At 50.9% G+C, this 25,631-nt stretch overlaps 2 protein-coding genes and 1 long non-coding RNA gene across 4 annotated transcripts; 1 reads left to right on the top strand and 2 right to left on the bottom strand.

Annotated features, from left to right (window-relative positions):
• Positions 1-1,442: 1,442 nt before the first annotated feature.
• Positions 1,443-6,172, bottom strand: NDUFB2 (NADH:ubiquinone oxidoreductase subunit B2). The gene is made up of 4 exons (XM_019749866.2): positions 6,014-6,172; positions 3,966-4,110; positions 2,243-2,341; positions 1,443-1,522 (listed from the first exon to the last, which is right to left on the bottom strand). Exons 1-3 carry the CDS (start codon positions 6,109-6,111, stop codon positions 2,267-2,269), a joined length of 318 nt encoding a protein of 105 aa, XP_019605425.2. The 5' UTR covers positions 6,112-6,172; the 3' UTR covers positions 1,443-1,522; positions 2,243-2,266.
• Positions 6,173-6,180: 8 nt separating this feature from the next.
• Positions 6,181-15,987, top strand: LOC109457178 (uncharacterized). The gene is made up of 3 exons (XR_012490338.1): positions 6,181-6,316; positions 9,378-9,582; positions 12,382-15,987. It is a non-coding gene; the product is annotated as an uncharacterized LOC109457178 (long non-coding RNA).
• ADCK2 (aarF domain containing kinase 2) lies at positions 10,859-23,149 on the bottom strand. 2 transcript variants are annotated; one of them, XM_019749864.2, is made up of 9 exons: positions 22,085-23,149; positions 21,101-22,004; positions 19,656-19,802; positions 17,351-17,479; positions 16,263-16,358; positions 14,948-15,199; positions 13,450-13,578; positions 12,617-12,670; positions 10,859-11,267 (listed from the first exon to the last, which is right to left on the bottom strand). In XM_019749864.2, the coding sequence occupies exons 1-9, from the start codon at positions 22,111-22,113 to the stop codon at positions 11,127-11,129; spliced, it is 1,881 nt and encodes a 626-aa protein (XP_019605423.2). In that variant the 5' UTR covers positions 22,114-23,149; the 3' UTR covers positions 10,859-11,126. The 2 variants fall into 2 exon arrangements, with proteins under 2 accessions (XP_019605423.2, XP_019605422.2); XM_019749863.2 differs by having other exon boundaries at positions 21,101-22,178.
• Positions 23,150-25,631: the final 2,482 nt, after the last annotated feature.

Raw genomic sequence — 25,631 nt, forward strand, 5'->3', positions numbered from 1 at the left:
TTTGTGACAGCCTGTAGCTAGATATGGATGCTGTACGAGGCCTCCTCCACGTGGCCCTGTCATCCCTGATCAGGCAAGCCACTGCTCATGGAGGTGCCAAAAGGCAAAGCTCCCGCTTCCTCCGCTGCAGTTATTCTGAGGACACTCCTTAGTCAGCCAGAGGATTCTCACTGCATTTAACAAAAATCTAAGCCTGCCACCATGACCTATTACCTCACCTGCTCCCAAACTCCTCACCTGCCAGAACCCCACTGGACTTTCAATTCTTAAACACGGAGACTTTGGTCCCACCCTAGACTTTGGTTCTTGCTGTCCCTTGTCCCTAGAGCCCTCTTTCCTCAGACACACACACAACTGGTTCTTCCTCCTTGTTCAGGTTTCCACTCAAATGCCTTCCCTGTCCACCCAAAACACCACCGACCTCTAGCACATCACCCAATGCTATTTCCTTCAGAGCACTTAAGTAAACCTTGCTTACTGTCTTCCCTGCCTAAAATCTAAGTTCTCTGTGAACAGAATCTTATCTGTCTTGTTTAGCATTATATTAATGCCTAGATGGCAAAAACCTGTATTACAAACGTGAATCGTTATGCTTCTAGGCAAGTCATTACGCACTCTCTACTGCAGATTTTATCTGTGGAGTGAGGAACATTCTGTCCTACCGACTCAGAACTGGGATACTACAGACAGTTGGAAAGCACTTGGAAACAAATTTTAGAAAAAAGTAGAATATCCTACTTCACCCCTGTCTCCCATTCCTCCAGCCCTAAGAATTCCTAGTTACTAGTGTCTCCTGAGTTCCACAAATGGCCACTCAACACAGTGCCCAGCCCACAAGCTAGGTAAACACAACAAATGGACTGTCCTGAACTCTAACCTCTGTGTACTTGGGGCAAGAATACACCAGCAGTAGAGAAATGGCAAGTTTTCTCATTGTCAATACCGTGTTTCCCTGAAAATAAGACCTGGCCAGACAATCAGCTCTAATACGTCTTTTGGAGCAAAAATTAATATAAGACCCGGTCTTATTTCACTATAATGTAAGACTGGGTATAATATAATAAATATAATAATATAATACCGGTTCTTATATTAATTTTTGCTCCAAAAGACACATTAGAGCTGATTGTCCGGCTAGGTCTTATTTTCGTGGAAACGGTCTATGTATGACGTAGACGTTATCTAAGGAGACCGGCAGTATGACACTAATTACGTGTGGGGCTGACCTAATGTCACCACTCAGTGTGACCCTAAGCAAGTTACTTCATCCCCTTGAGCTTCGATGTCCTCACCGATAAGTGGAGGTAACGGCTACCTGCACCACGGGATACCCAAGAGGATCCCCGGAAAGGGCCTGTACCAGGTAGCAGAGCAGCTAGGAACGCAGGAAATAATCCAGAAGGGGTAGTTGTCATTAGCACAAACAGCCAAAACTCAGTTCCTCATTCTCAACCAAAACTTTAATTTACAACTTCAATATACAATACGAAGTCAGTACTTTCTCGACATTCTCACCTGGCTCCTGCAGGAAAACAAAAATGGAAAGTTTTCAGTACTCTTATATTCAATAATTCATAATTCTGTTCACTCAGTTCCTCAAGCATCACGGAGCACCAGTCAGGTGAGTACCCTTGTAGAAGAGGGAAGTGAAATCACCTTGCTCTCTCATAGGGTTGAGTCTAGTTATTAAAACAAGAGGATAACGATGGTGTGGGGGAATATTGGGAAATCTGTAAGACAGGAAGTTAGTGCCGGCAGACATGTAAATGGGGGAGCATGAGGCCTGCTAAAGCTGTCGATAACAAAGCCAGGGACACACAAGCTGTAATACAACTGCCTGCCTGCCCTTTGGTGACATTTTTTCCCATCCCTTTCCTCCCTACATACCCAAAACCTGCTGTAATTTCCATGTCAATAAGCTACTTCTAATTAAAATTACAAAGGCAATACTAAGAATATGACTTAATGGGGATATTCAACTATCACTTAATGCTTCCTATCTTTTAAAACAATTTCCAAGGCATTCTGAATGATGGCAATTATAACGGTGCAATGTTTAATTTAAAAATATGTGAAATGAGAATGTCTTAACCCCTGAGGGGTTTGTAGGGAAAGCAACTCCTCCTAGTTCCTTCCTTTTGAAAAAAGAAAAACTGACTTCCAGATCTGAACCAAGTCAAAACAAGTTTACCGACAAAAAGTAAACATAACTTTAAAAAAATGGAATGTGGGGAATACTCACTTGAAAAGAGCTGCGTCTGCCCTTTCAGTCCTCGTCGTCAGGCAGGATACCTAATTCTTCATCCGTCCACTGGGAAGGATCTGGATATGGAAAGTGACCCTGGTGACATCACGAAAAAAAAAAAAAAAGTCAATCTATACTCCAATCAGTTAAAAAGAAATTTTGAACAGTAAAAAATGTCCCAACATACCACAGGAACAAATTCTACTTCAACTATTTGATGGTCCGACTGTTCTTCAGTCTGTTCAACGTAAGCTGTGGCCTGAACTGAAAAGCCTGCCAATTCTGAAGCCTCCAGCCTGAGCCAGGATTGGAGAATGTGTTTGCAATGGAGGGTAGGGGGGATGGAGGCAAGAGATTTCAAAGGTACCCCACATCTCAAGGGTGTCTTGAAGCCCTGACAAAACATGATGACTGTCTCAAACTGTCCTGTCATTCCTGCTGGGAGATCTAGGAGCCTCAGGTGGCCTCGTTCATCTTCGACCCTGACCTAGGACCACACCATCGTCTCAGCAGATAGGTGTCTCCGTGCTGCCGGCTCAGAGACACGAGGCAGCTCCTTACTGGGCAACAAGAGCACAGAGTTCTTAGAGAAACGGGGCATTAATCAACCTGATGCTTCTAAAGCTTGTACACTATTTAAAGTTAACATTTTTTTCCTACCTTAAAACAAAACCAAATTTACTAAAATTCAAAGTATTCTGCATCCACAGGCACAAATTTTAGTGGCTTAATGCCATCATCTCCTAGAGAACGGTCTGTGCAAATGCGATAAAAGCTCAGTTGAGGCTAATGACGTGTTATGAAGTCACCAGTAACTAACTTCCCTCCTCAAAACAAATTAGCTCACATCTATCTCACCTCAACCTGGCTGACTTGGGCCTCTGGACAGACCTGATGACATTCATCATTTAAAGGATTTACGTGTGAAACTTAACCCACCGATGAACACCTAGATAAGGTAAAAGATTTAGTTTCTAGTCTCCCTCCAAATACGGCAAACTAACAGAAACCGTAAGACATGGACCACCTCCGTGTGCATCCTTGAGTACAAAAGGTGAGACACAGTAAGTGTCCTTTAATAACAGGATGTCTGCATACACACTGGACATACAGTCATTCCCCCCTTATCCATGGGAGATACGTGTCAAGACCCCCAGGGGATCGCTAAAACTATGGCTAGTACTGATTCCTACAAATACCGTTTCTTTCTATACATACATATCTTTTCACTGAAAGGAAGCCCTTTACAGCTTCTCTTTGGCAGATATGAATTGCCAGCATCACCACTCTTGCACTTTGGGGCCGTTATTAATAAGGGTGACATGAACACAAGCCCTGCGGCACCAGGACAGTTGATAACCAAGATGGCGACTAAGTGACTTAACAGGCAGGAAGCGTATTCAGTGTGGAGAGACGCTGGACAAAGGGATGGTTCACATCCCGGGTGAGATGGAGCGTGGCAATGCGAGGTTTCATCACACTACTCAGAATGGTGCACAATTTAAAACATGAACTATTTGTGGAATTTTCCATTTAATATTTTTGGACCAAGGTTGACCCAGATAACTGAAACCAAGGAAAGTAAAACCACGGATAAGGGAGGGGACCACTGTACCCAGATAGAAACACAGTCCACAAACAGACCAAAAAAACCAAGCAAGGCGATTACTACTTCTCCCCTCCCCCACCCGCAGAAAGGAGGGGAATGTTCTACACGCACCAGCACAGCATCGGAGTCGTGCCAGAAGCGCCAGAGGATCCAGAACCACATAGTTCCACTGAAGAACTCGGCCTGGATCACCTGGGACTTGGTGAGCTGGGGGAACTGTCGGTACCGGGGCTCGATGTGCACACCGCCACCAGCACTGTGGGACAAACGGAAAAGGTTAAGCACCTTGCTACATCTTCCAAGTATAAAGGCATCCAAAACTTTGACTTACATCCAGAAACCAAACATCTCTCCTCCATGAAATCCAGAATAAAAGCTCCACAACCCCTCAAAATACTCACTTTTCAAAAGCTTGCTTTAAACTGGTGTAGCAGCAAAAACTGACCTGGACTGACAAGAGGCTAATTGTGGTTTTCCTTTAGTGAATATTCACGCATCTTGCACCAGGAATATGAAATGTGTTGATAATGGGGTACCGGCCCCAAGAGTTTTGGTGGAGGGATGGTAAACCTGTAGTAGTAGGTTACTAGCTTATCAGAAAAACAAGTAAACAAATTAATTTTATTCTATCAGGCCATCTATTTCAAGGGCAAATTATGTCCTCTGCTCTATTACAATCTTCATTAAAAGACCACTATCTGGGAAAGAGGACTCATTCTTTTTAATAAGCTAATAGCTCTGAACAGAGCAAAGAGCCTTAAGGAGTAAGTTGGAATAAGTTTTTGATTTTTGTTTTTTCATTTGGATACTGTTGACAAGTTGTGGGATACAATCCATAAAGGCTATACGCATTCAGACGGATTATTATACGTTGAATCTAATTTCAATAATATAATTTGTACTTAATGGGGCCATTTTCAAGTCCTCTTCAGCAGCTGTACCTACGCTACGACACAGAAATGGATATAGAAACTTAAAGAGAATTACTGCGTAAAATGTGTAAGAGTCAGCTTGTAAAACAATGTTCCCTTTTGTTAGCACAGAAATGAATACCTGTCCCAAAACTCGACTAAAATGTGGTGTAGATTTGTGGACTTCAATATTTTATGGTTCTTGATACATATTACTTAGTACCCTTTTTATTATCTTCTCCCACTGTAAAAGATTATTAACCGTTATGATTTACTCAGTGTCTATATATGCACCACATTCTACGCATTTTATATGCCTTATTATTTAATTTTCATAACCATCTTGGGATAGATCCTATGGTTATTAATGTTTACAGATCTGGACACAGAAGTACTATTTGGTGGCAAAGCCCAAACTCCTAAATACACTGCCCATAGACAAACATTAATAATTTCCTCATTTTATGAATCAAAGACACAACTAATTAATTCCTATCAGAATGATGAAACCAATGTTACCACACTAAAGTGATAAAATTCCACTTTTATGTAAATATTTATAACACTTTTATTTGGAAGGCTCCACATAAAATATTAATACTCATTAGCTATGGGTGGTATAAGAGGTGGTTTTTATTCTTTTTGCATACGTGTATATATGCATTGCTATGTTTGTTTTTACAGTGACATATTACTTTTAAAAGGCTCCATCAGGCATCACTGCTTTACAACCTCAACAGAATATCATACTGTTTCTCTAATGCCATCATATGCCAATTCTATTTAACAGTATTTATTCAGGATCTATCTATGAAGATAGATGCTGCAATATAAAAACCATGGGGGGGGGGGGCGCGTGAGTTTCCCAGGCCCCGCCCTCGCCTCCCCAACTCCTCTCGCTTCCACAAAAGCTCCAGCTTGTGTCCACATCCAACCGTTCATTTCCCGAGGGCAGCCTCCTCCTGGTGCAAGGATGGCCCGAAACAATGTTTAATACCTGCCTGGAGAACAGCCTCCTCCAGCCCCCACGGAGCCCCGCTTTCCCAGGCCCCCAGCGTCGCGGAGCGGGACGAAGTCACCGCCCCACGCGCGGTCGGACTACAAATCCCACCATGCCTCGGGGCGAAGGTCGCCGCAGGGACCCGGATCAGCGCCAGGCGACCGGCGTCAAGGTGAGGGCGTCCGGGAGAGGGACGCTTTCCGTTAGAAGCAGGCGAGGCCCCCACCGCCCCCCCAGCCGACACTCACTGACGGACTCCTCCGCCTCCAGCCTCGCGCGCGCGGAGGCCTCTGAAAAAGCGGCCTCCGCCGCGAACCAAAGGCGCCACCCGGGTCAGAGCCGACATGACAGCCACGTCCGGACCGCGGCTCCCAGGCCCCACCGCCGCCGCACGTCACTTCCGCCCGGCGCCCCGCCCCGGACGTCAGCGGCGCCGCCCTGCTCCCAGAGGGAGGCGTCTGAGGGGGCGGGAAGCCGCGCTGCTCGTCTCAGATTAACATCTCAGGGCCTGCCCCGCGCACCGAGGGAGCCGGCGTGTAGCGGCCGCGAGGGTGAGGAGGCGCCTTCCGACCTGCGAACGGTGTCGGCGGCCTGTGGTGTTGCTCGGTGACGGCCCTGACGGGCTCGGCGGGGCGGAGCCGCGCGCATCGCCCCGGGGAAGGGCGAGCCGGACCTCGGGGAGGGAGGAGGGGACGCCTTGGGGGCCCGGCCTCCGCGCCCCGCTTTAGGAGCGCCCTTTAGTAACGCGTGGGCCGGGAAACTCGGGCCCTGGAGTCTGAACTCGCCCCTCCCCACCTGCGCTGGCGCAGACGGGGTTTGCCCACCTGGGCCCGTCCCTCTGCCTGCTCCTAACCCTGTGTGACCTGTGTCCTTCCCGGTGCTGCTCCTCTGAACTCCTCTCCTGCTGGAGGCTCACAGCGGTGTCTTTAGGTCTTCCTTGCTTTATTGTTGTTCTGCAAACGGACTTGACCGACTGCAGCCAGTGGTTCCCAATAGCAATACGTGGACGGGTGGCATCAGTCACTTGAGGAGTCTGACCCCAGATGTTCTGATTGAGTCCTGCATAAGGCCAGGGAAGCTGCATTTTAGCATCTCCTCCAGTTTAGGCAGTGTCCCTAATTCCCCTGATCCCGAGCCGGCCTGGATTCTTGGCTTTTGTCTCTTAATGTTGCCTTCTATTAGATCTTTTAGGACCTAATAGACTCCAAGCTTCTCTAAACGCCCCTCCCCAAATTCTTAGGGACTCCGAGACCTATGGGCCGGAATTTTTCTAAGCACCTCTAGATTTGATTAAATTCGAAATTGAGCCTGCCAGCTTTACGCCTTGGCGATTTCCATTCGAAATGGTCACTTGCTAAGCACCGAAGATTTCACATTCAGTCACAAGCATTAACGTAGGGTATTTATGGAGAGAAATGTAGACCTGAATTTAGGGATTTGAGTACATTTGTATATCACTTCTGTGCCAAAATATGGACCTTTGTGTGCCCTGTAATGGGAAACCTCTCTCCCTGGACTTAGGCAGGTGTTAAGCTTCTGATTGCTGAGCTGCCCCACGCCCTTCTGAACAGCCTATTGTTTAATCCTCTGCCCTGTAGGACTCTCTCCCCTGTCCTCCCGCCCTCCTAACCTCTAAGTATATAAATTAGAGGAAAGAGCCCACTCTATTCTAGATGAAAGTTGACTTTCCCTTTCCCATTGATGCACAACAGTGTGGCGGTATCTGAGCTACCATTCACCACTTGCCCTTTGTGATGGGTACACACCACTAAGATAGGAAGTTCCTGGATCCGGAGGACAGGGCTTGCCATTCTTCCTAGGGAATTCGCTGCCCAAGCTACACAGCTGCCTTGCTCCCAGCAAGAAAAATGTATGATTCCAAAGCCACACAAAAAGCACAGCTTGAACAAAAAGGAGCTTTGAACTTGGAGTCTGAAGATCTAACGAGTTCAGACCTCCGCTCTGTCAGTTATCAGCTTTATGAATTTGAACAAGTCACTTTATTTCTCTGAACTTCAGTGGCCCACATCTGAATTTGAGTCATTTAAGATAGTACCTGGCCAGCTCCAAGTCCAGTTGCCGTTTTCAATCTTTAGTTGCAGGGGGCCCAGCCCACCATCCCACGCATGGATTGAACCAGCAACCTTACAACCTTGTTGAGAGCTCAAGCTCTAACCACCTGAGCCATCTGCCTGTCTACAAAAGAAAAAGTTTTAACTTCAATGCTTGCTTGTATTGAAAGTAATATTGATCTGTAGACCATTCGTGGGGTCCTTAGCTTCAATGTTTTGCATCACAAATTCTGATTTTTTCACTATAAAAAGTTTATGGTCCCAGTCAATAAACTTTTTTTTTAAGGATGGAAACACAGATTACACTTTATTTTAAAAACTGAAATGAATTTTAGTGCAGAAAATGAAGACAGTATTTTGCAAATTTATCGCTCAAAGGGCTATCTCTATTTGTGGAAATCAGCATGTTACACTTTGAGAGAAGAAATGTAACAGCTTGTACACCAAAATTAAAAAAATGAAATGGTTACCAAGGTAATGCAGGTCAGGGGATCAACGGTGAAGGGTCACACGTTATTAAAAAATCCAAAAGGAGGGCTGCACCATGATCTCTCATTAGTGTTCCAGCGGTCCCTTTGGGTAAACTTGAACATTTCGGCAGACATTCAAGCATCTTTTTCGGTAAAAAGATTTTTACATGACTGCTATTGCTGTTCCCATGATCATCTTCTAGAGGTGGCACGGTGTTGAGAACACAGTAGGTGCTAGTTAGGCAGGGTACACTTTGGGAAACGTTCTTCCGGCTTGTTTTCCGCAGCCTTTTCCCTCCACGGCCACATCCTCCTCCTTCTCGCATCCGGGACCCGGAGCGCGCCCCTTGTACGACCGCCGCCAGCCCAGCCCTCAATAAATTATTTTGACTATGTAGCAGTGACACGTTTTGCTTTGCAGACATGCTCTAAGAACTCCAAGGGCAAAGATTCCTTACTGCTTTTTGCAGGTTGCACGGTGGCCCTCTTTTTGGATCTCAGATGAGCACCTTCTTTGAATGGGTGCATTTTAGAAGGTGAGGGAGAGAATGCCAAACTCGCACTGAGCTCGCAGCTTCTGAATGCAAACCAAATTACCAAATTTTGACAAATTGTGAGGACAAATTCTAAATGACCTAGCATAGAGCATCTAACCCCAAATCAAGAACCTATTTGATAGATACCTGGAAATGGAAAACAAAGCAAGGGGGTAAGGGAAAAAAATTGTTCACAAGATTTCATGTTTATTTAATTTCCTACTCTACAAGGCTTGCTTGATCTGGCTTTCCTTGTAAGTCTTGGAAAGAAGAAAGGAACTCATCCTCTCAGCGGTTTTAGTAACACAGAATTGAACCTATACTTTCTACTTTAGAGGGGATCGAGCTGTGATCTCTCTTCAGGGGAAAGACCATGTGGCCACTTTCTCCACTTTTACCCAAGAAAGTAGCCTTTTCTCCTTAAGATGACTTTATAAATCAAATGTAGCGTTTTTTTAGATACTTGTTTTAAAATTCAGCTAATCACCTATGTTAAAGCACATCTGTTAACCATTTCTCTCCTCGTCGATACAGCCTGTGTTCGTTTTCTGTTGCTGCTATAACTGCTCCTGAGGAGCTGAGGCTCTCGGTCCAACAGCCCACGAGGAACTGAACTGTGCCCACCGCCACACGAGTGAGCTTGGCATAGACCCACCCAGTGGGGCCTGCAGCCTGTGCGAGACCCCGAGCAGAGGAGCTGGCTGAGCTGTACCCAGATTTCTGACCTACAGACACTGAGGTAATAAATGTCATTCTAAGCCAGTACATTTCAGGGTGGTTTGTAGGCAGTGATAGGTAACACATACCACAGGTGACTTGATTAAATGCATTGGTGCTGACGGTGTAGGCTCAGGGACGCGCCTGCTCTGTTTGTGCCCCCTCGCTTGCCCCACAGTGTAAGTGGACATGCAGATGGCACTGGGGGCCGTGTGTCTGGCTGGCGTGCTCATGAGGAGGGAGCTGAACGGTACCTCTGCCCCCCCAACACACAAAGCTACCTGGAGCCACTGCCTGATTAGAATGCCCTCCTCTCAAGACATGGGAAGTATTATAAAAATAACATCTCCTCTCTGAAAAGAACTGCACCAAAGGTGCCTCTGTCCAATTAAACCTTATTTGTTCCCTAAAAGGAACTTTACCCTTGAGAAGGAAAGAGAGGAAGAATCTGATTCTGTGGCCAGAGCGGGGCTTTCAGAGAGCAGGAAGGCTTGATTTTGTCCTCACTATCTGAAGCAGTGGCCTCAAAAACAAGAACATCCACTGGGGTACAGGAGAAAATACTACTTTTATTTAGAAAAACGACATTAAGCTTTACTAATGTGCACTCTACAAGCTAACCCTGGGATCCTTAGTCCACGTGGGCCACCACATGTCAGGTCAGCCTTCAGAGAACAGTCCAGGACCCGCCGGAGCGGCAGGCAGTGGCCACCACCCCTTAATGCACTGCTGGAGCGTCACTGCCACTGCAGATGTCAAGCCCTGGTGAAGAGGCTGTACTGCTTCTATTTCTATATTAACATTAACCCAAATTAGCCCTGGACAAATGGACAAGGCCTGAACAGTGCTCAGAGAAGCCTCCGTCTGAACACTAACATGGAAGCACAGCGGAGCTTTGAGGAGAGAACAGAGTTGATTCTGCTCCTCTCCCTCGGTCAGCCACATTAATCGTTGCTTTTCTTTTTCACCTCGTAATAAAATTTCACAAGAAGTCAGCAAAAAAATTTTTTAAATTATAAAAAGATAATTTGAAGTATAGTGAAATTTGCCCTAAGTGTATATTGTGCCTCCAAGAGATTTGCTAGTGGTGGTATCACCTGCATAAAATTTATAAATAAATCACACATGTATGTGTTCATAAATATATTCAACTTCTTACCAGTAAGGGTGCATTAAAAAGAATTGGAAGCCATCGGACGACAGGATCTGTGACATTTTCTAACCTAATTATCAGAGTCTAGGAGGACCCACCTGATCAGGGAGAACAGAGGATTAAGAAAAGAAGAGAGAAAAACAAGAAAACAAAATAATTACGTTTATTCATCCTCCTCCACAGAACATTTTCCCTGAAATAGAATCTCCCACCAGCTTCTACAACTGAATGGATGGGACCCTTCCCTCCCTTGACTTCCCCGAATAACCCAAAGCTGTTAAAAAGACGCCTAAAATCAAATCAGAGTGAAAAGCGACGGTATGCCCTCCACGCGGCCCAGTTTGAAAATGTTCAGGCTGCCACAGGAGAGGCGTCAGGAGTGGCCTTCCATTCTGAACGAAGGCCCTGCACAGTCAGTGCGGGGACGCCAGTCCTTTCAGAAGGAAAGGCTTTGCTGCCTCCAGGATGTCCAGTTTGGGGTCCAGTGAGCGGCCAAGCCCCTCCAGCACCATGATGGCGAACACAATTGAGGCAAAGTTGCTTTCAAGCTTTACCTGAAACAGGAAAACAGGGTTCTTTCCAAAGCCCACTGATACAGAGAGGGGTCTAGATAACCCTGTCGCTGTCTGCTCGCGGCCTCTTGTACCTGCCCATGTAATTTTTACCATCCACCCCCCATCCTTTTCCCCACCCCATCATTTCCCCACCACCTCATCTACTGACCCAGCTTCCCATGTACTAGGGTCACTAAGGAAAAACCTGGGGGCTGCGGTATGTACTTCCTAGGAGTGTGTGTGTGTGTGTGTGTGTGCACATGTGTTCACATACAGCATAGAGGTATGTGTACATGTATATGAATGACTTAAAAATAATAAAATTAATATTCCACAGATATACCAGAAACTAGAAATCTAAATGAGGGTCATTCTTCAAAATGTGCAGTAGCCTTTCTCAGAGCCGATATACAAGCTCAGCTCCAACAGAGCAGAGCCTCTCCCACTGTCGAGCCAGGTGAATAGTAATAGCACTTTACATCAATTAATGCTCAAAATTACTGTCATTATCCCCATTCTATAGATAAAGAAGCTACAGCTCAGGGTGACTAAGTGCCTTGCTCAAGACCCCTGGGTGAGGAAGAGTAGAGTCAGGATTGAAACCTAGAAGAACAAGAATCTGTTTTTCAAGTGGACATAAGATCAGGAAATGGAAGGGTGACTCATGGGGAAATAATCTTCGGTAAAAGTAAAGGGCATCTGTCCCAGTTAAGGCCTGAGACGTTGCCCAGGGGGCCAGACGGGGCTCAGGAGGAGAAAGCACCATGCTCACGTTTTGGCTTGGGTACTTCCAGCCAGGACAAGACATTCGAGAGAAGGGGGACCCTGAGCCACGCAGGCACAGTTCAGGGCGGGGGCCCTGAGGCTTCCACACTTTTGAGAATGCTTTCTTTTTTTTGAGAATGCTTTCATTCTTACCTTGAGGTGTGTTGAATGCACCAGGACCAGAGGCCGCCCCCCCACTCTTGGCCACCCCTAACCCCAGGACTTTGCACCACACAGGAAAGAGCTGTGGAAGTATGACTTACGTTAATACCAAGTGTCCTTAATGTAAAGTGAGGAGGGAAAAGGCATGAAAGCCTGTTTTTACATTTGTAAATCTATTTTTCTACAGCTAAGTATCACAGGTACTTGGATGGCATAGACTGACAGATACACAGACTAAGTGTACCCAGGAGAGCCTGCTACACCGAGTCAGGACACAGGAACAGCTCTCTTCATGCAAAGGCCTCCGCACGAAAGATGTTTTGAAAAACAAGCTCTCACATAAGAGAGGTACCTCTCACCACCCTGTGGCCGCCGGCCAGCCTCCCCAGAGGCCCCCCTCCAGCCTGACCAGAGGGCCTCACCTTGTGAGTCATCAGTAACTTAAAGACATTCGAGAGAAGGCTGGACACTTGAAGCTGGAAAAGAGAATAAAGCTGACTGCAGAGTACAGAGCCCCCAGGAGCGGCTTCTCTCCTTCCAGGCCCCTGACCACCCCCCCTTCCCACCAAACACACACACACACACACACACGCGAGCGGAAAGGGACTGTCTGACAAACTCCAGAAGGACTGCACACGCACAGCCCAACTCCCATCTCAGATCAGCTCAGAGACCCCATCCAAGGGACAGGCCTGGAGGCCCAGCTACCCCTCTGTGTGTGTCTACCCCCAGCACACATAAAAACCACATCTGAATAGAAAGATTGGCAGTGCCAGGGTGCCAGCTGCTCCTCACTGCTAATGGGTCACTCCTTGCTAGAGCAGACCATGAACTTGGGGAGAAAACAGCCAGGTTTGTTAGAACTGTCTGTAAGATACAAAGTGGGCTCTGGTTCAGCTCTAAAAGGATGTGAACATTGGTATGTCCTCTGGCAGCTCAGGGACCGTCGTCGGCCCTCCCTCCAGAAACAGATGAAGCCACAGAGCAGCTACACCCCGGACAGGGAGGGGTGGGGCACTATAAAATGTCACTGTCCCAGCAGCCACCCCAGAACCACTCTTGAGAGCCAGGAATTTCAGAGGGCCTCCTTGTACCTGGAGGATGTGGGCAGAGGAAAGGTTTGTTCTTCATCTGCCTTAAAACTCACACCCCCTCGAGACGTCTCCCCATAAAGAGGTCTCCCTTCAACCTAGGATTTGCTTTGTCCAAGGGCAAGGAAAGTATACAGGCCCCACCCCTTGAATGGCCTGCTCACCTTTTCCAGGGTGATTGTGTTCTTCCTGGCCTGGGTCACAAGTGTGGCCATCTCAGCCTTGAATCCCTCCACATCCCTGCACTCGCTGGCCCGAGCGTGATGCAGGATGAGCTCAGCCACTCTTTGGCCCTGGAAAATGCAAAAGACAAGACACTTGGTGGAGTCGGGAGGGCACAAAACTAGATGCTCTGCCCAAACTTCTTGTCCGACTTGCTTCCACCTAATCCTTCTACCACCCCGCCTTTGGCACCAATCCTGCCTGACTTTGCCCCTCCTGGAGACCTGGCAACCGACCAGTCTTTTGAAGTCTGTCTTGGTCAGTGGGCTCTTCACTGTGCTTCGCGCAGTCAGGGCAAGGCGGTGTGCTGTCTCCTGTGCCCTCCAGAGCCACACGGCACCGCCCCAAAGCCAGTGTCCTGCTGCACATGCGCCCTGCGGCACTGCTGACCAACCAGCCTGGCCCCAAGCCACCAGGACCTGCCACCAGGTTGGACCAGCCACTGTCCTCGTGGGCTCTCTTCCTGCCCCAGCAGAATCCCCTCCTCACAGCTGACCCAGCCTCTGTGTTCCAGCCTTCTCTCCACCTCTGCCCAGGACACCATCTGACCAACCTCCACGGACCCCCTGAATACCTGCCTGCCCTGGCGGGCACTGCTAATGCATTTCCACGTCTGCAGCACTGCCCCGGGAGCCAAGCTCTCCCTCCTTGAGCTGTGACCTTCCTCCTTCACCCAAACCTGTGCCCAGGAACGCCCCCCCCCCACCCCCCTACCACTGCAGCCAGTGTTTAACCTGGGCCCAGGGGACACTTCTAAACTGGCTCAGGCTCAAGCCTTTGCCCCCTTGGAAACTGCTAAGCAGAGACTCCCTGAATTTTGCCCATCCTTGTTTTTAAGCAGCTCACTCTTACCCAGGGTCTTTCTTGCTGGAGAATTTTGTACCAGCCACCCAGAGAGTTTCTTCAGTGTCACTTTGATGTAGTACTACGTTAACTCTGTATAGGCTTTGCTGAACCCCTTTCTCTAAATAATAATTCTGGAGCCCCTCAGAACCACAGGGTGGGGGTTAGAGTCCACCCACGCTCCCCCACACCAGAGGTTCCAGCGTGTCTGCCCACACTTGGAGGGTAAGTTCTCTGTGCTGCCGCCTGGCACCGACGCCCCACATCACAGCAGACGGCACTGGCCGTCAGGAAGCTAGCCGTCCTACTGCCCCTGTGCGCTCGCTGAAGGAAGACAAACCACCACACAAACTACCAGCACCACCCGACGGCGTTTGGGAAGGAGGCATTTCTTCCCATCCCAAAGCATGAGCTGCTTGAAGCTGGCCTCAGCCGTGGGCACGAGCACGTCCTGACTGAAGACCCCTGACGTTCCATCAGGAGCGCCTCAGCAAACATAGTCACTTACCAGAATGACAAAGGCCAAGGAGCCCTGACGTTCCCAAGAGCCTAAAATAAAAGATTTGGCCCAACTCCTGAGGGCCCAGCGGGTCTCACCTGCCCCATCGCCACAGCTGTGAAGACTGCCCGGAAGTTTCTCAGGTCCGCAGCCTGCAGCTTGGCCACGATGCCAGCATCCAGGAGCACCAGGCACAGAGGGCACTGGGCAGGCGTCACGGCCACCACCAGCGTGTCACCAACGTCCACGTGCTGCAGCCGCGCCTCTGGGCTCACGGACAGCCCGTCTGCACCCTGGACGAGGATGTTCCCAGGGTGAAGGTCCGCATGGACGAAGTTGTCCACAAATATCTGGGAAGAGACCAGCGCTTTCGAGGCTGAGTCAGTGCTCACCATCCCCACCACCCGCCACATGCGCAAGATGCTGCCATGTGACAGCATGTTCCCAGTGATCAATTACAGAGGTGCAGTGGTAAGAGGTGCAGAGGTGCAGTGGTGAGAGATGCAGGGATGAGAGGTGCAGAGATGCCGAGGTACAGGGGTGCAGTTGTGAGAGGTACAGGGGTGCAGTGGTGAGAGGTGCAGGGGTCAGAGGTGCAGAGGTGAGAGGTGCAGGGTGCAGTGGTGAGAGGTGCAGGGCAGCTGCTTCTGGAGCAGCTCTCAGGGGACTACTCTTGGATGCAGGCCACAGACCCAGGTCACCAGACCTCAGGCGACCTCAGCATCTCCTTTTTTGCTCTTGCATGTGAGCTGCTACCAAGGCTGGGTCACTACTGTCACGTCCAATGATGACAATAACTGACGTTGCTTAGGGCTCACTATGTGCTTTTACAAATGTCAACTCATTTAATCATTGTCAGGCCATCCTCTCATCGGTAACACTAGACTTCCTTCACATTCCAGCTGATGGAGCCACTTCCTGAATAAATCCCTGGGCTAGGACAGGCCTCTCGTAAATGACCCTTTGGGGCCTGTACTGACCCCATGTATCACTTTTTCAAGGACTGTGTTCCCACTAAACGGTAGTTCCATGAACAGTGTAATCATGGCTGTTTTGCTCACTACTCTAAATCCAGTGCTGCCTGGCACATAGCAAATGCTCAATAAACACCTGAATGAGTGAATGCAGTAGCATTTAACATACGATGTCTTCGGCTGTCTGTCCTAACTGTAGGCCACCTGGGCAGGGCCTGGGTCTTGCGCCCCACCCTCCCCACAGCACTTGCAGGGTTGCAGAGTGCAAGCCAGAGGAAGAGCTAACAGAAAGCTGTAGAATGAATGGGTATCTGAGTAGGCTCAGCTGTTTCTAGAGTGGACTCCGGCCTTGCCCACAGTAGCCAAGCAGTGGCCCCACCCTCTCCCACTGGCCTCGGCCACGGGCTGGGCCTGAGCACCCTCCCCGCCGCCCGCTCACCATCTTCAGGAGCATGTTGATCCCCAGGCGCGCAATCTTCCTCTTCAAGTCAGTGGGAATCCCTGCCTGCTGGTAACTGGACACAGGCACGCTCTCCTGTAGGGGAGATGAGGGAGGCAGAGCTTTACACCGGAAGCCCAGCTCCCCACCCCATAGGACACACCTGTGTTGCCTTCCCATCGATTGGGAAGTAACCCAGAGTTGTTCCTGCCTTAGAGCCCCTAAGAGCCTGTCACCCGCAAGTTGCTTTTAACCTATTTACATTTCCCTTCCGTAACACTTCTCAAAGGAAAACAAGTCCCATGGGTTTGTTAGAGAGGAAACCCGTTGGCTCTGCCACCCACAGGTAAGGATGTTGTTGTAATGTCGTGGGGAGAGGCAGGAGCAGACCCTGGAGAGCTAGTTTCTGGTCAAGAATCAGCCAGTAGGGACGAGTGAGCTCTGTGACCTTAAGCAGGAAACCGGAAAAAGAAAACAAAAGGAAGCGAGAAGAAAGGGGAGCTAGTGAATAAGCGTTTCATGTAGGTTAGTTGTTTGTCAGAGCGGCCCATTGTGATAGATCCTGTTATCGATCCCTAGTTAACAAATAAAAGAGCCAAAGCCCCGAGAGCTTAAGTAACTTGCGCAAGCTCACGCAGCTAGTAAATTTAGGACACGGTGTCACTCCCCTGGATCTCATTACCATGTTTGCGAAGGAGGCTGCGCCAGGAGACAGCACGGCCCATCACATGACACAAACACTTGTTGGGCACTTTCTCTGTGCAAACTCCTGCTGAGGGCACTTTGCATTCAATGAGTCACCGACTCCTGGGACAACCCTATGAGGCAGGAATGGTGGCCCCACTGTCATACATAAGGAAACTGAAGTCACCCAGCAAATAAAATGGCAGAGCAGATTCTCAAATCCAGAAAGTCTGAGGCCACAGCCCGGCTCACTGTGCTACTGCCCACCCTCATGTCAGATCCAAACTCCTCTCCCACGTAACCACGTGCTCTCTCGGCTTTTGTCGTTTCAGACTAAAGCCATCATGTGAAGCAGAGACCCCGGCTGTGAGCGAATGCACAGCCAGGTAAGTTCTGGCTCTTACTTCATATGTTTCCACCAAAACATCCCTAGTGACAAAGGGATGCAGAGGGGTGGGGAATTTGACAGAATTCACGTTCAGGAAGTTGCACTGGAAGTGTTCTAGATTCCGGGCTTCATAGCGCAGGTCGATCTACAGGGAAACGGAGGGAAAAGATGAGGGGGCAGTCCGGGCACAGGGATAGCAACACCTGAACTGCCAAAGAGCTAGCAAGTCACAGGGTCCCCTGCCTTCCCCTCCTGCTTCTCCCTGCAGCCCCCCAGGAGCTGTGGGAGGAGGCCTTCTGAGACCAGAGGCCCCCCCACAAGTCCTGAGCCTCCTCGTGACACCTTAGCAGTACTGGGGCCTCGCCGCCTCCCACTCTTCCTTCCCTGCTCAGCCCGTCACACCAGCCGAGGCCCCTTGCCCCATCGCCCAGGGGTTTAGCTTCGGGGCCTCTCTGGGCCCACTGCCCTCACTGGCCTGCCCTCCAGCCCTTCCCTCCACTAAGGCCTGCTTCCATTGCAGGGCCGGCTCTCCCCTCCACCCCACTACACTGACACTGCTGTCCCCCAACTCACCAAGCCTCTCGCTTGCTAGACTCAAAGGCCCTGTCCCGTTGTTACCCACTAACTCTCTGGGTCCCCGGTACTGGTGTCTTCCTGAACCCCCTTTCCCTTGGTACCTGCTCTTGACTCTCCTGGTTCTCGCCCGGCCTCTCAACTGCTCTGCCTGGGTCTGGTCTCCTGGCCATTCCCCCTGAGTGTACCCCACAAATGCTGGTGTCCTCCAGCTCCTGACCTTCCCCCGCGTTTGCTCTCCCTCTCCAGCCCTCCATGTCCTCAGCTAGCACCTCCCGATGACAGACCCCCTCTGCCAGTCCCCAGATTTATATTCCAGTACATCTGGATGTTGCCCTGAGGAAGCCCAGAGACCCTTGAAGTTGATGTCTCAACAGCACTTTCACACATCCGCACACATCCCATGACCCCGTCACTTGGGAGTCTGCAGGTTACTCCTTCCCTCTTACCCTCCACAGCCATCCGTGCTCAGTGCTATCCACTCTGCAGCCCTAACCACTCACATCTATTCCCCTGCTCCCCATCACTGCTTCTCCCAAGGTGATTCGCAGCCAGTCACCTGAGCCCTAGCAGAGGCGCCTGAGTTGGACTCCCTGACCCCTCATCATCCCTCTTTCCAGTCCATCTGCTGCTGTCCCCTGCTACCTGCAGATGAAGTCTGAATTCTCTAGGATGACATCCAAGGTGGGCCATGGTTTGGCCCTCGCGTCTTTCTTCATGTCTACCTCTTGTGCCTCCCACTTCCTCTACCACCCCAAACGCTAGCTTCACTCAGTCTGAATGGTTCTGAACATCCCAGCCTGCTTGACCTACCCTTCCTTGGCCTGCCTTATTCCCTCTGGTTGGAATGTTCTTCCCCCATTTGATCCGACTGTAAACACCACTCACCTTTTAAGACCCAACTCAAGCCTAGGGAGCCTTGAGCCTCAGGATGGAATGACCACTTCCTCTCTTGAGCCCCAGCTGGACCTGTAGAGACTCCTCCTGTAACGCTGACCACACTCTACTGTAGTGGTTACAGGTCAGCATCCCCTGCCTACTGTCTGTTTCTCGTGGACAGGAAAATCTCACTTGTTTGCTTAGTTCAGCTTCTAACAGACTCCCACACATACCTCCACACTCTGGGAATGAGACAGGAGTACCGCGAGATGCAGTTAGTAGGAAGAGCTGATTTTTGAGGCAAAATGCGGTGAGATATAGAGATTTGAGTTTAATGTGATGGGACCCCAAGATGTCTCTCAGACTTCTAAAGAGGGGACTGAAGCTCAGATGGGTGGCAGAACTAACTGAGAGTAATGAATACAGAGAGGGTTATTGGAATAGAAGCTATTTTCTCTGTTTTAATTTTCTTTTATCAAAGCTACACTACTCCATAGCACAAAGCAAAGCTTTCTAAACAGTAAACACATCGCTGGGACTTAAAACCTTATGTCCGAGGATGTGAGTGAAGGCTTGGCACACTGCTTCTGAAAGATTGCCAATTTCTCCAGTGGGGAGCCAGGATGGGTGCCTCCTTGGAGCCCTGACGGCCCCCTAAGTGTGTTCACCAAGTCTGGCTACTTAAACAAGTGTCCCCAGGGTCCTGGACAGGGAGGAGGTCCTTGGGTACTTAAAAGCCCTGGAAACTCACACACCGCACTACCCAGGACTGACTGGGAATTCACTCATTCGTTCCGCATTTACTAAACAGCTGCTAATGGCAAGAACTATATTAGATGTTCTTTACACCTGAGGGAAGGAGAATTCACCTGCTGGACCATGAGCTTCTCAAATTCCTCCACAATCTCAGGCAAGCTAAGCCACTTGATTCCCGGCAAAAATGCAAGGACTTGGCTGCCCGCCTTCATCAGCAGCAGGTCCATCCGCACCTGGGAGAGCAGGCCAGGGTGCAACACCTGCCAAAAAGAGGGACAGTGAGACAAGGAGGGACCAGGAGGGCACAGTCACCCAGCCGGGCCTGGGTCCCACCAGGGAAGGAGAGCCAGGCCAGGCTGGCTTCTCAGCAGAGCGAAGGGGAAGTGGTCCCAACACCCGGGACGCTGCCGCCTCCCTTTCTCCCGGCTTTTCTTCCCGAATACCAGAGTGTGTAAAAGTCACTGTGGGTGCTCGGTGACATGTGGGCTCCCAGGCTCCTCCGAGACCTCCTGAACCCCCTACTAAGGGAATGGGGCTGGGAATGTGCGTTGTCCTGAGCACACGGGGTCACTCCGCAGGAGACTGTCACAGCCTGGGAAATAAGACCCCAGAGAACTGCAGCAGGGACGCCCTGTGGCGGGACCGGGCTGGGAAGAACTCTGGTTTCAACTCAGTCCTGCCACTCATTCCCAGTATGAAACTGGGCAAGCTGCTCAACCTCTCAGCCTCGTGTTCCGTCGTTTACAACATGGAGATGACAGCCCGTACCTCCACCCCATGTCCTTTTAGGAACAAAGTCGGCATAAGTAAATACATGTAAGTAAAACAAATGCCTACCCCAAAGGTGTCTAATAAAGATTCAGTAATGCATCAGACATGACTGGCACTTCCTGGTACACAGCTGGCATTCACTCCTTTTGTCCTGCACTGTGGGGCGCACTTTCAGGATATTTTGGTCTGGTGTTTCCCAAATGTGCCTGACTACGAGAACCTTGCAGCATTTTTAACAGGCCAGGCCCCAGGCTCCTCCTTGGAAAGTGTGATTCAGTAGGTGTGAAGTGAGGCACCACTCATGGGGAGGAGGTAAAGAGAGCATCAGGGGTACCTGCTGTCTGTGTCTGCCAGTTTCCCTGGGTCATGCTGAATGGGGATGGAAAAGTGTAGAGATGAGAAATGGTGGAGCCCGGGCTGGGGCGACCGGAAATGAAGAAAGAAAAGGAACACTGCCACCCTGGGCTTGCCACAGCGTGTCTGACCTAGTCTGTTTCCTGACCCCAGAGGAGTAGGCCAGCTGGAGTGTGGCTCCTCCACCCGCAGCAGCAGCGAGCTCCAAACGCTCTTCATTTTCCTTTCTCAGATGGTTCACAGCACCACTCCCTCAAGCAAGAAATAAAACAGCTTGCATATCACAGGCGTTCGGATGGTGGTAAAGCGAATAGAAAGCAATGGAAGGCAACGTGGGGTGATTTGCAGGGGGGTTTCCTGATCTGGGACAGCTCCATGGTTTTGGTGAGATTTTAGAGATAGGAAAGGCCGCTGAAGACATCAGAGCACTTACTTTCACTGCCACAGGGAGGAGGTGATCTGGTTCAGGTAGGTGGGCAGGTGCTGGAGCCGGAGACTCTGCTGCGCTAGAGCCAACCAGGTCAGCTGTGGGGAGGAGCAGCCTTTCCAGAAATGCCTGGTCAGCAAGGCTTCCTTGAGGCCTCCACCCCTTCTCCAGGTGTCCGGAGAGCTCTCTCAGCCCGCCAGCTGCCCCCGCTTCGGAAGAAGGCTGCAGACTGGAGGCCTTGGCAAGTCTCTGGGTGCTGACATTGTCCAGGAAGGCAGGATTGGCACGCGCTTTGTACACTTGGGCCACGCAGCCTGAACCCACAGGTTCCTGCTTCTCAAAGCAGAGCACTCTCCCCCAGTCCTCCCCAAATGCCTGCCGCAGGATGTGCTCAGTGTGAGTCCAAGGGTGCGGGGTCACCTGGACGTGCAACTTGGAGAACTGGGCACAGAAAGCCTCTGAGAAGAGATCTCGCCGGGTGCTGGCCCACTGGCCCAGTTTGATGTACGTTGGTCCTGAAGTCTCAGTGGCTTTCAGAAACAGGTGGAGCCAGAGGCTAGAGACACTGGGAGCCAGGTAGGTGAGGGGGTAGAGCAGAAGGAGGGGGAAGAATTTCACCAAGAGAGCCCCAGCCCGGAGCCAAATCCGGAGGTACAGGAGGAGACAGCCTAGCCGCCCCTCTTGGGAGACTATGTCCAGAGTCCCATTTTCATCCAGGTCACTCCAGCTGGCCCTTCGCTGACACAGGCTCTCAGGGGCCCCCTCACCAATGTCCCCATAGACAGAGATGAGTCTCGGCAAAGTGCCAAACAGAAGCCAACAGAGTCTGGTATTGTGAGGGCATCCAGAGGGTCTTAGTAGGCTGAGTTTCTTTCTGAGCTCAAAACCCCTGAGGTGCGACAAGCAGACCCTGACAGAAATGCGCCAGGGGGTCACCATCCTCTCCGGGAGGTCCACAGCCTAGGCCACCTGCCCTCAAAAGGCACCTACCTATGTTCACACTTCGGCAAGGCTGACATGAGTCCAAGACCACAGCTGAGGATTCTACTTAAAAGTGCGGCAGCCGCCGGTTCCCACGAAGCTCAAGTGTAGTCCAAGCCGGTGCTGCTCCGCGTCCTGCCCCTGCCGGGCTGCACCCCCGCCCCCCCAGGCCACACAGCCCTACCCCGCCTTGGCCGCAGGAGGGGCCAGCCCATCCGTCCCTCCCAGCTCCGCGCCCCACTCGCTCTGGGTACCTGGCCTTGGCCTAAGGCCCGAGGCCCCCCAGGAGCCTACGCCCGGGGGCTTTCAGGACTGAACCCGCTGGGAGAACCGGAGGGACCAAGCCAGACGCGAAGTCAGGCCTAGGGCGGGCAGGCGACCTGCGCGAGGTGGCCGGGCGGGCGGAGACAGAGCCGGCGGCCGCAGGGGCACCGCGCGCACCAGGGCCGGCGCGGGATCGCGGTTGCGTTCCGGCACCCGCAGAGGGCGGGAGCGCCCAGGGGCCGAGCGGGGTTGGGAGTAGCGTCCGGGAGCGGGTGTGGGTGCTGCCAAGGGCTGAGGCTCGGAGAGACGCGGGGGGGCCGAGGCGCCAAGGGCAGAGGGCCGGGGAGAAAGGCGCCGAGGGCCGCGGGTCCGGGCGCCGAGAGCGGAGAGGTGGTGCGGCGGGCCTGGGCTCGCAGCACCGAGAGCGGGAGGAGGGGGGGCCTACGGAGGGCCGGGGATCGGGCGGCGGGAGCAAGGACGCGCGTGCGGAGGGCCGGGGATCGGGCGCAGAGGCCGCGCGGCCGGAGCCTCCGGGAGCGCCCCGCCCACCGGCTCGGAGACGGCCCCTTAAAGCGGCCGCGGCGCCGGCACCCGCTGAGGCTCACCTGGCTGTTGGTCCTGGGTCCCGGATACAGATTTAACGCAAAACGCAAACGCGCCTTTCACCCTTCCCCACATGCGTGTCTCTCCGCTGACATCGTTGTAGCTTTCCTTGCAAAGAGTGTGGAAGCCTGGAAACGCTGAAATGCGCCGTGAATTGCAAGCCGGTTCTGAACACATCTGGTTTTAAGTTCCGTGGGATGGAGGGTTGAGGCGGGGGTTGAGGGAGAGCGGTTGTCCTTGGACGCCCGGTTCGGACCTTGGGGAGTGGCTCCTTAAAGGCCGTGTTCATTCACTGAGCTAATACTTACTGAGCCCCATAAGTATTTCTTACGCTGAATCTAATATGCATAGAGGCTCAGGAATATGTATTGAGCTACTATCGTGCTGGGCGCTGGAAACTTGAAACACACCTGCCCTTACAGGCTGACCACTTACGAGGGAGACCATATAGGGAACACATGATGTGCAATTTCGACGTGTGGCGAGATGCGGCTACTTTGGAGAGAAAGGGAGGCATTGGGGGTGGGAGGGGGCTCAGACACAAAGAATAAAGCCCTGAATGGGAAACAGTTTGCTGTAAGGTGGTTTTTTTTGGGGGGAGGGGAGGTGGCTGTTTGTTTGTTTTAACCTTGAAGAACCAAAGGAAGGTCAGGTGGCTCTAGAGAGCAAGGCGGAGAGAAACGGAGCTTGGAAATAAGCCAACTCGTGCAGAGCAGGCCCAGTGGTCCTCGTCTCCTCCTGGGGGGTTTAGGAGGCTGCCCTCCCCGGATAGCACAGCCACCTCTCCACATACAACCCTTTATCTGCATGTGGGTGAGAGGCTTCATGGAAGCCTGCCCAGGGCTGGTCTGTGGGCCTTGCTAGTGGAAGAAGCCCTGGGGAGAGAATAACAGGGACACAGCCCAGGCCCACAGGTGGTTCCCACTGCTGGAAGTGTAACTGCAACTCCGAAGCCCTAAGGAGGACCTGAAAATGTGGGGACCTGGGCTGCTGATACAGGCAGGAATGCTGAGTGACCTTTGGCTACTCCTGCCGTGTTAACCAATAACCCATTTCCCATTTCCACAAGATGCTGCAGACCCCTCTGCCATTCCCAAGACAGACGTCATCTCTACCACCACTGGTTTCAAATATGGCTAGCCATTAATTATCCCCTTCCCAACTTCTTCCTGATTTATTTACCCACCCCGTGCCAAAGGTGTGTGACATAATCTTGTATACCTCTGACTCACCAAAGAGCTTATTCAGGACTTAATTTGAAACCAGAGGCCCTGGGCCTTAGCCCGCTAATTAGGAGGGAATAATGCGACTCAGTCAAGTCTCTCTGCGCCTCTGTTGCTCCGTAAGCTAATAGGGGAAGGGAGCCCGACTAAAGTTGTCTAAATTCTCTAGACTTACAGTTATGACTCTGGCAATTAATAGCTTTAACAGTAATTAAGAGCAAAATTCTGGAGCTAAATAAGCCTGGCTTCTATTCCCGGCTCTGTTTAACCTATATAACCTTGGGGACAAGGTACCTCTCCTCTCAGAGCCCCATTCCTCCCTCACTTGTCAAAGGAGGTAAGAATAGCACCTGCCTCTCGAAGCTGTTGAAAGCAGTAAACCAGAATCTGTGTCACGTGCTGAGCCCCACGAGTCAATAAATGTTAGCAAATATTGTTATGGATGGTATCTGGATAAATGCAAGTTGTTTCTCTTGCTACTTCATGTGACAGATACAGACAGCTTCACAAATTTGGAGGCCACATTATGGAAGCTCTGCCTTAAGGCCTTCGTGGCACCGCCCTTGCTTAGAAAGCACTGAAGAAGTAGCCTCTGTTTGTTCTCATTTGGGTGATCTTTGCTTTTTTTTCCCTGTAGAATCTTCACAACAGAAGCCAGCTAATTACAGTTTCCCATTCTTGGAGCTGTTCTTGCTGGTGTTGTTAACTCGAGTAGCACTAGGTGGCACCATTTGCTTGTGACGTGTGACCAAAGCTTCCTCTGGGTTCCCAGACCCAGCTGAGAAGCAATGGGGCGTGGGGGTAGGGGGCTGCAAAGGCCCACCTGGCTGTGCTTATCTTTTCACGTGTCATTTTCACTCAAATGACAGTGAGTTTAGCATCTCTTATGTAACCTTGTTCCATGGCAGATGCCATGCAGGGCAAGTACTTGTTCAAGACCCTGGGGAAAAGGGTGGGTATATAGAACTGGCTGGCTCGGGGGCCCTCAACGTCTGCATACTTGATACTTAGGGCAGGATAATTCTTTGTTCTGGGGGCGAAGGGGATGCGATGGGGAGGGGAAGCTGTCCGGTGCACCGTCGAATGTTTAGCAGCATCTCTGGCCTCTACCCACAGGATGCCAGAAACACCCCCTTTCCCAATCGTGACTTTAAAACATGTCTTCAAACATTGCCAAATGTCTCCTGGGGAGCAAAGTTATCCCTAGATACAGCTCCTGTGGAGGGCGGTTCTCTGCTGAGATCCTTTCAGCACCCCCACCCTCCCACACTCACTTTCTTCGGAAACCCCTGCACACACCTGCTGCGGTCTCCCCCATTTCGTCCCCCCGTGAACAGGCTCTACACCAGTGTGTCACCAGTGGGGACTTGAGCCATCTCCATGAAAACACCTGGGGCGTGTGTGAAACTGCAGACTCCTGGACCCCATCCCAGCCCCCCTGCATTAGGGTCCCTATGGGGAAGATT

Source organism: Rhinolophus sinicus, linkage group LG11 (assembly GCF_036562045.2).
Source record: "Rhinolophus sinicus isolate RSC01 linkage group LG11, ASM3656204v1, whole genome shotgun sequence".
Lineage (NCBI taxonomy): Eukaryota > Metazoa > Chordata > Mammalia > Chiroptera > Rhinolophidae > Rhinolophus > Rhinolophus sinicus.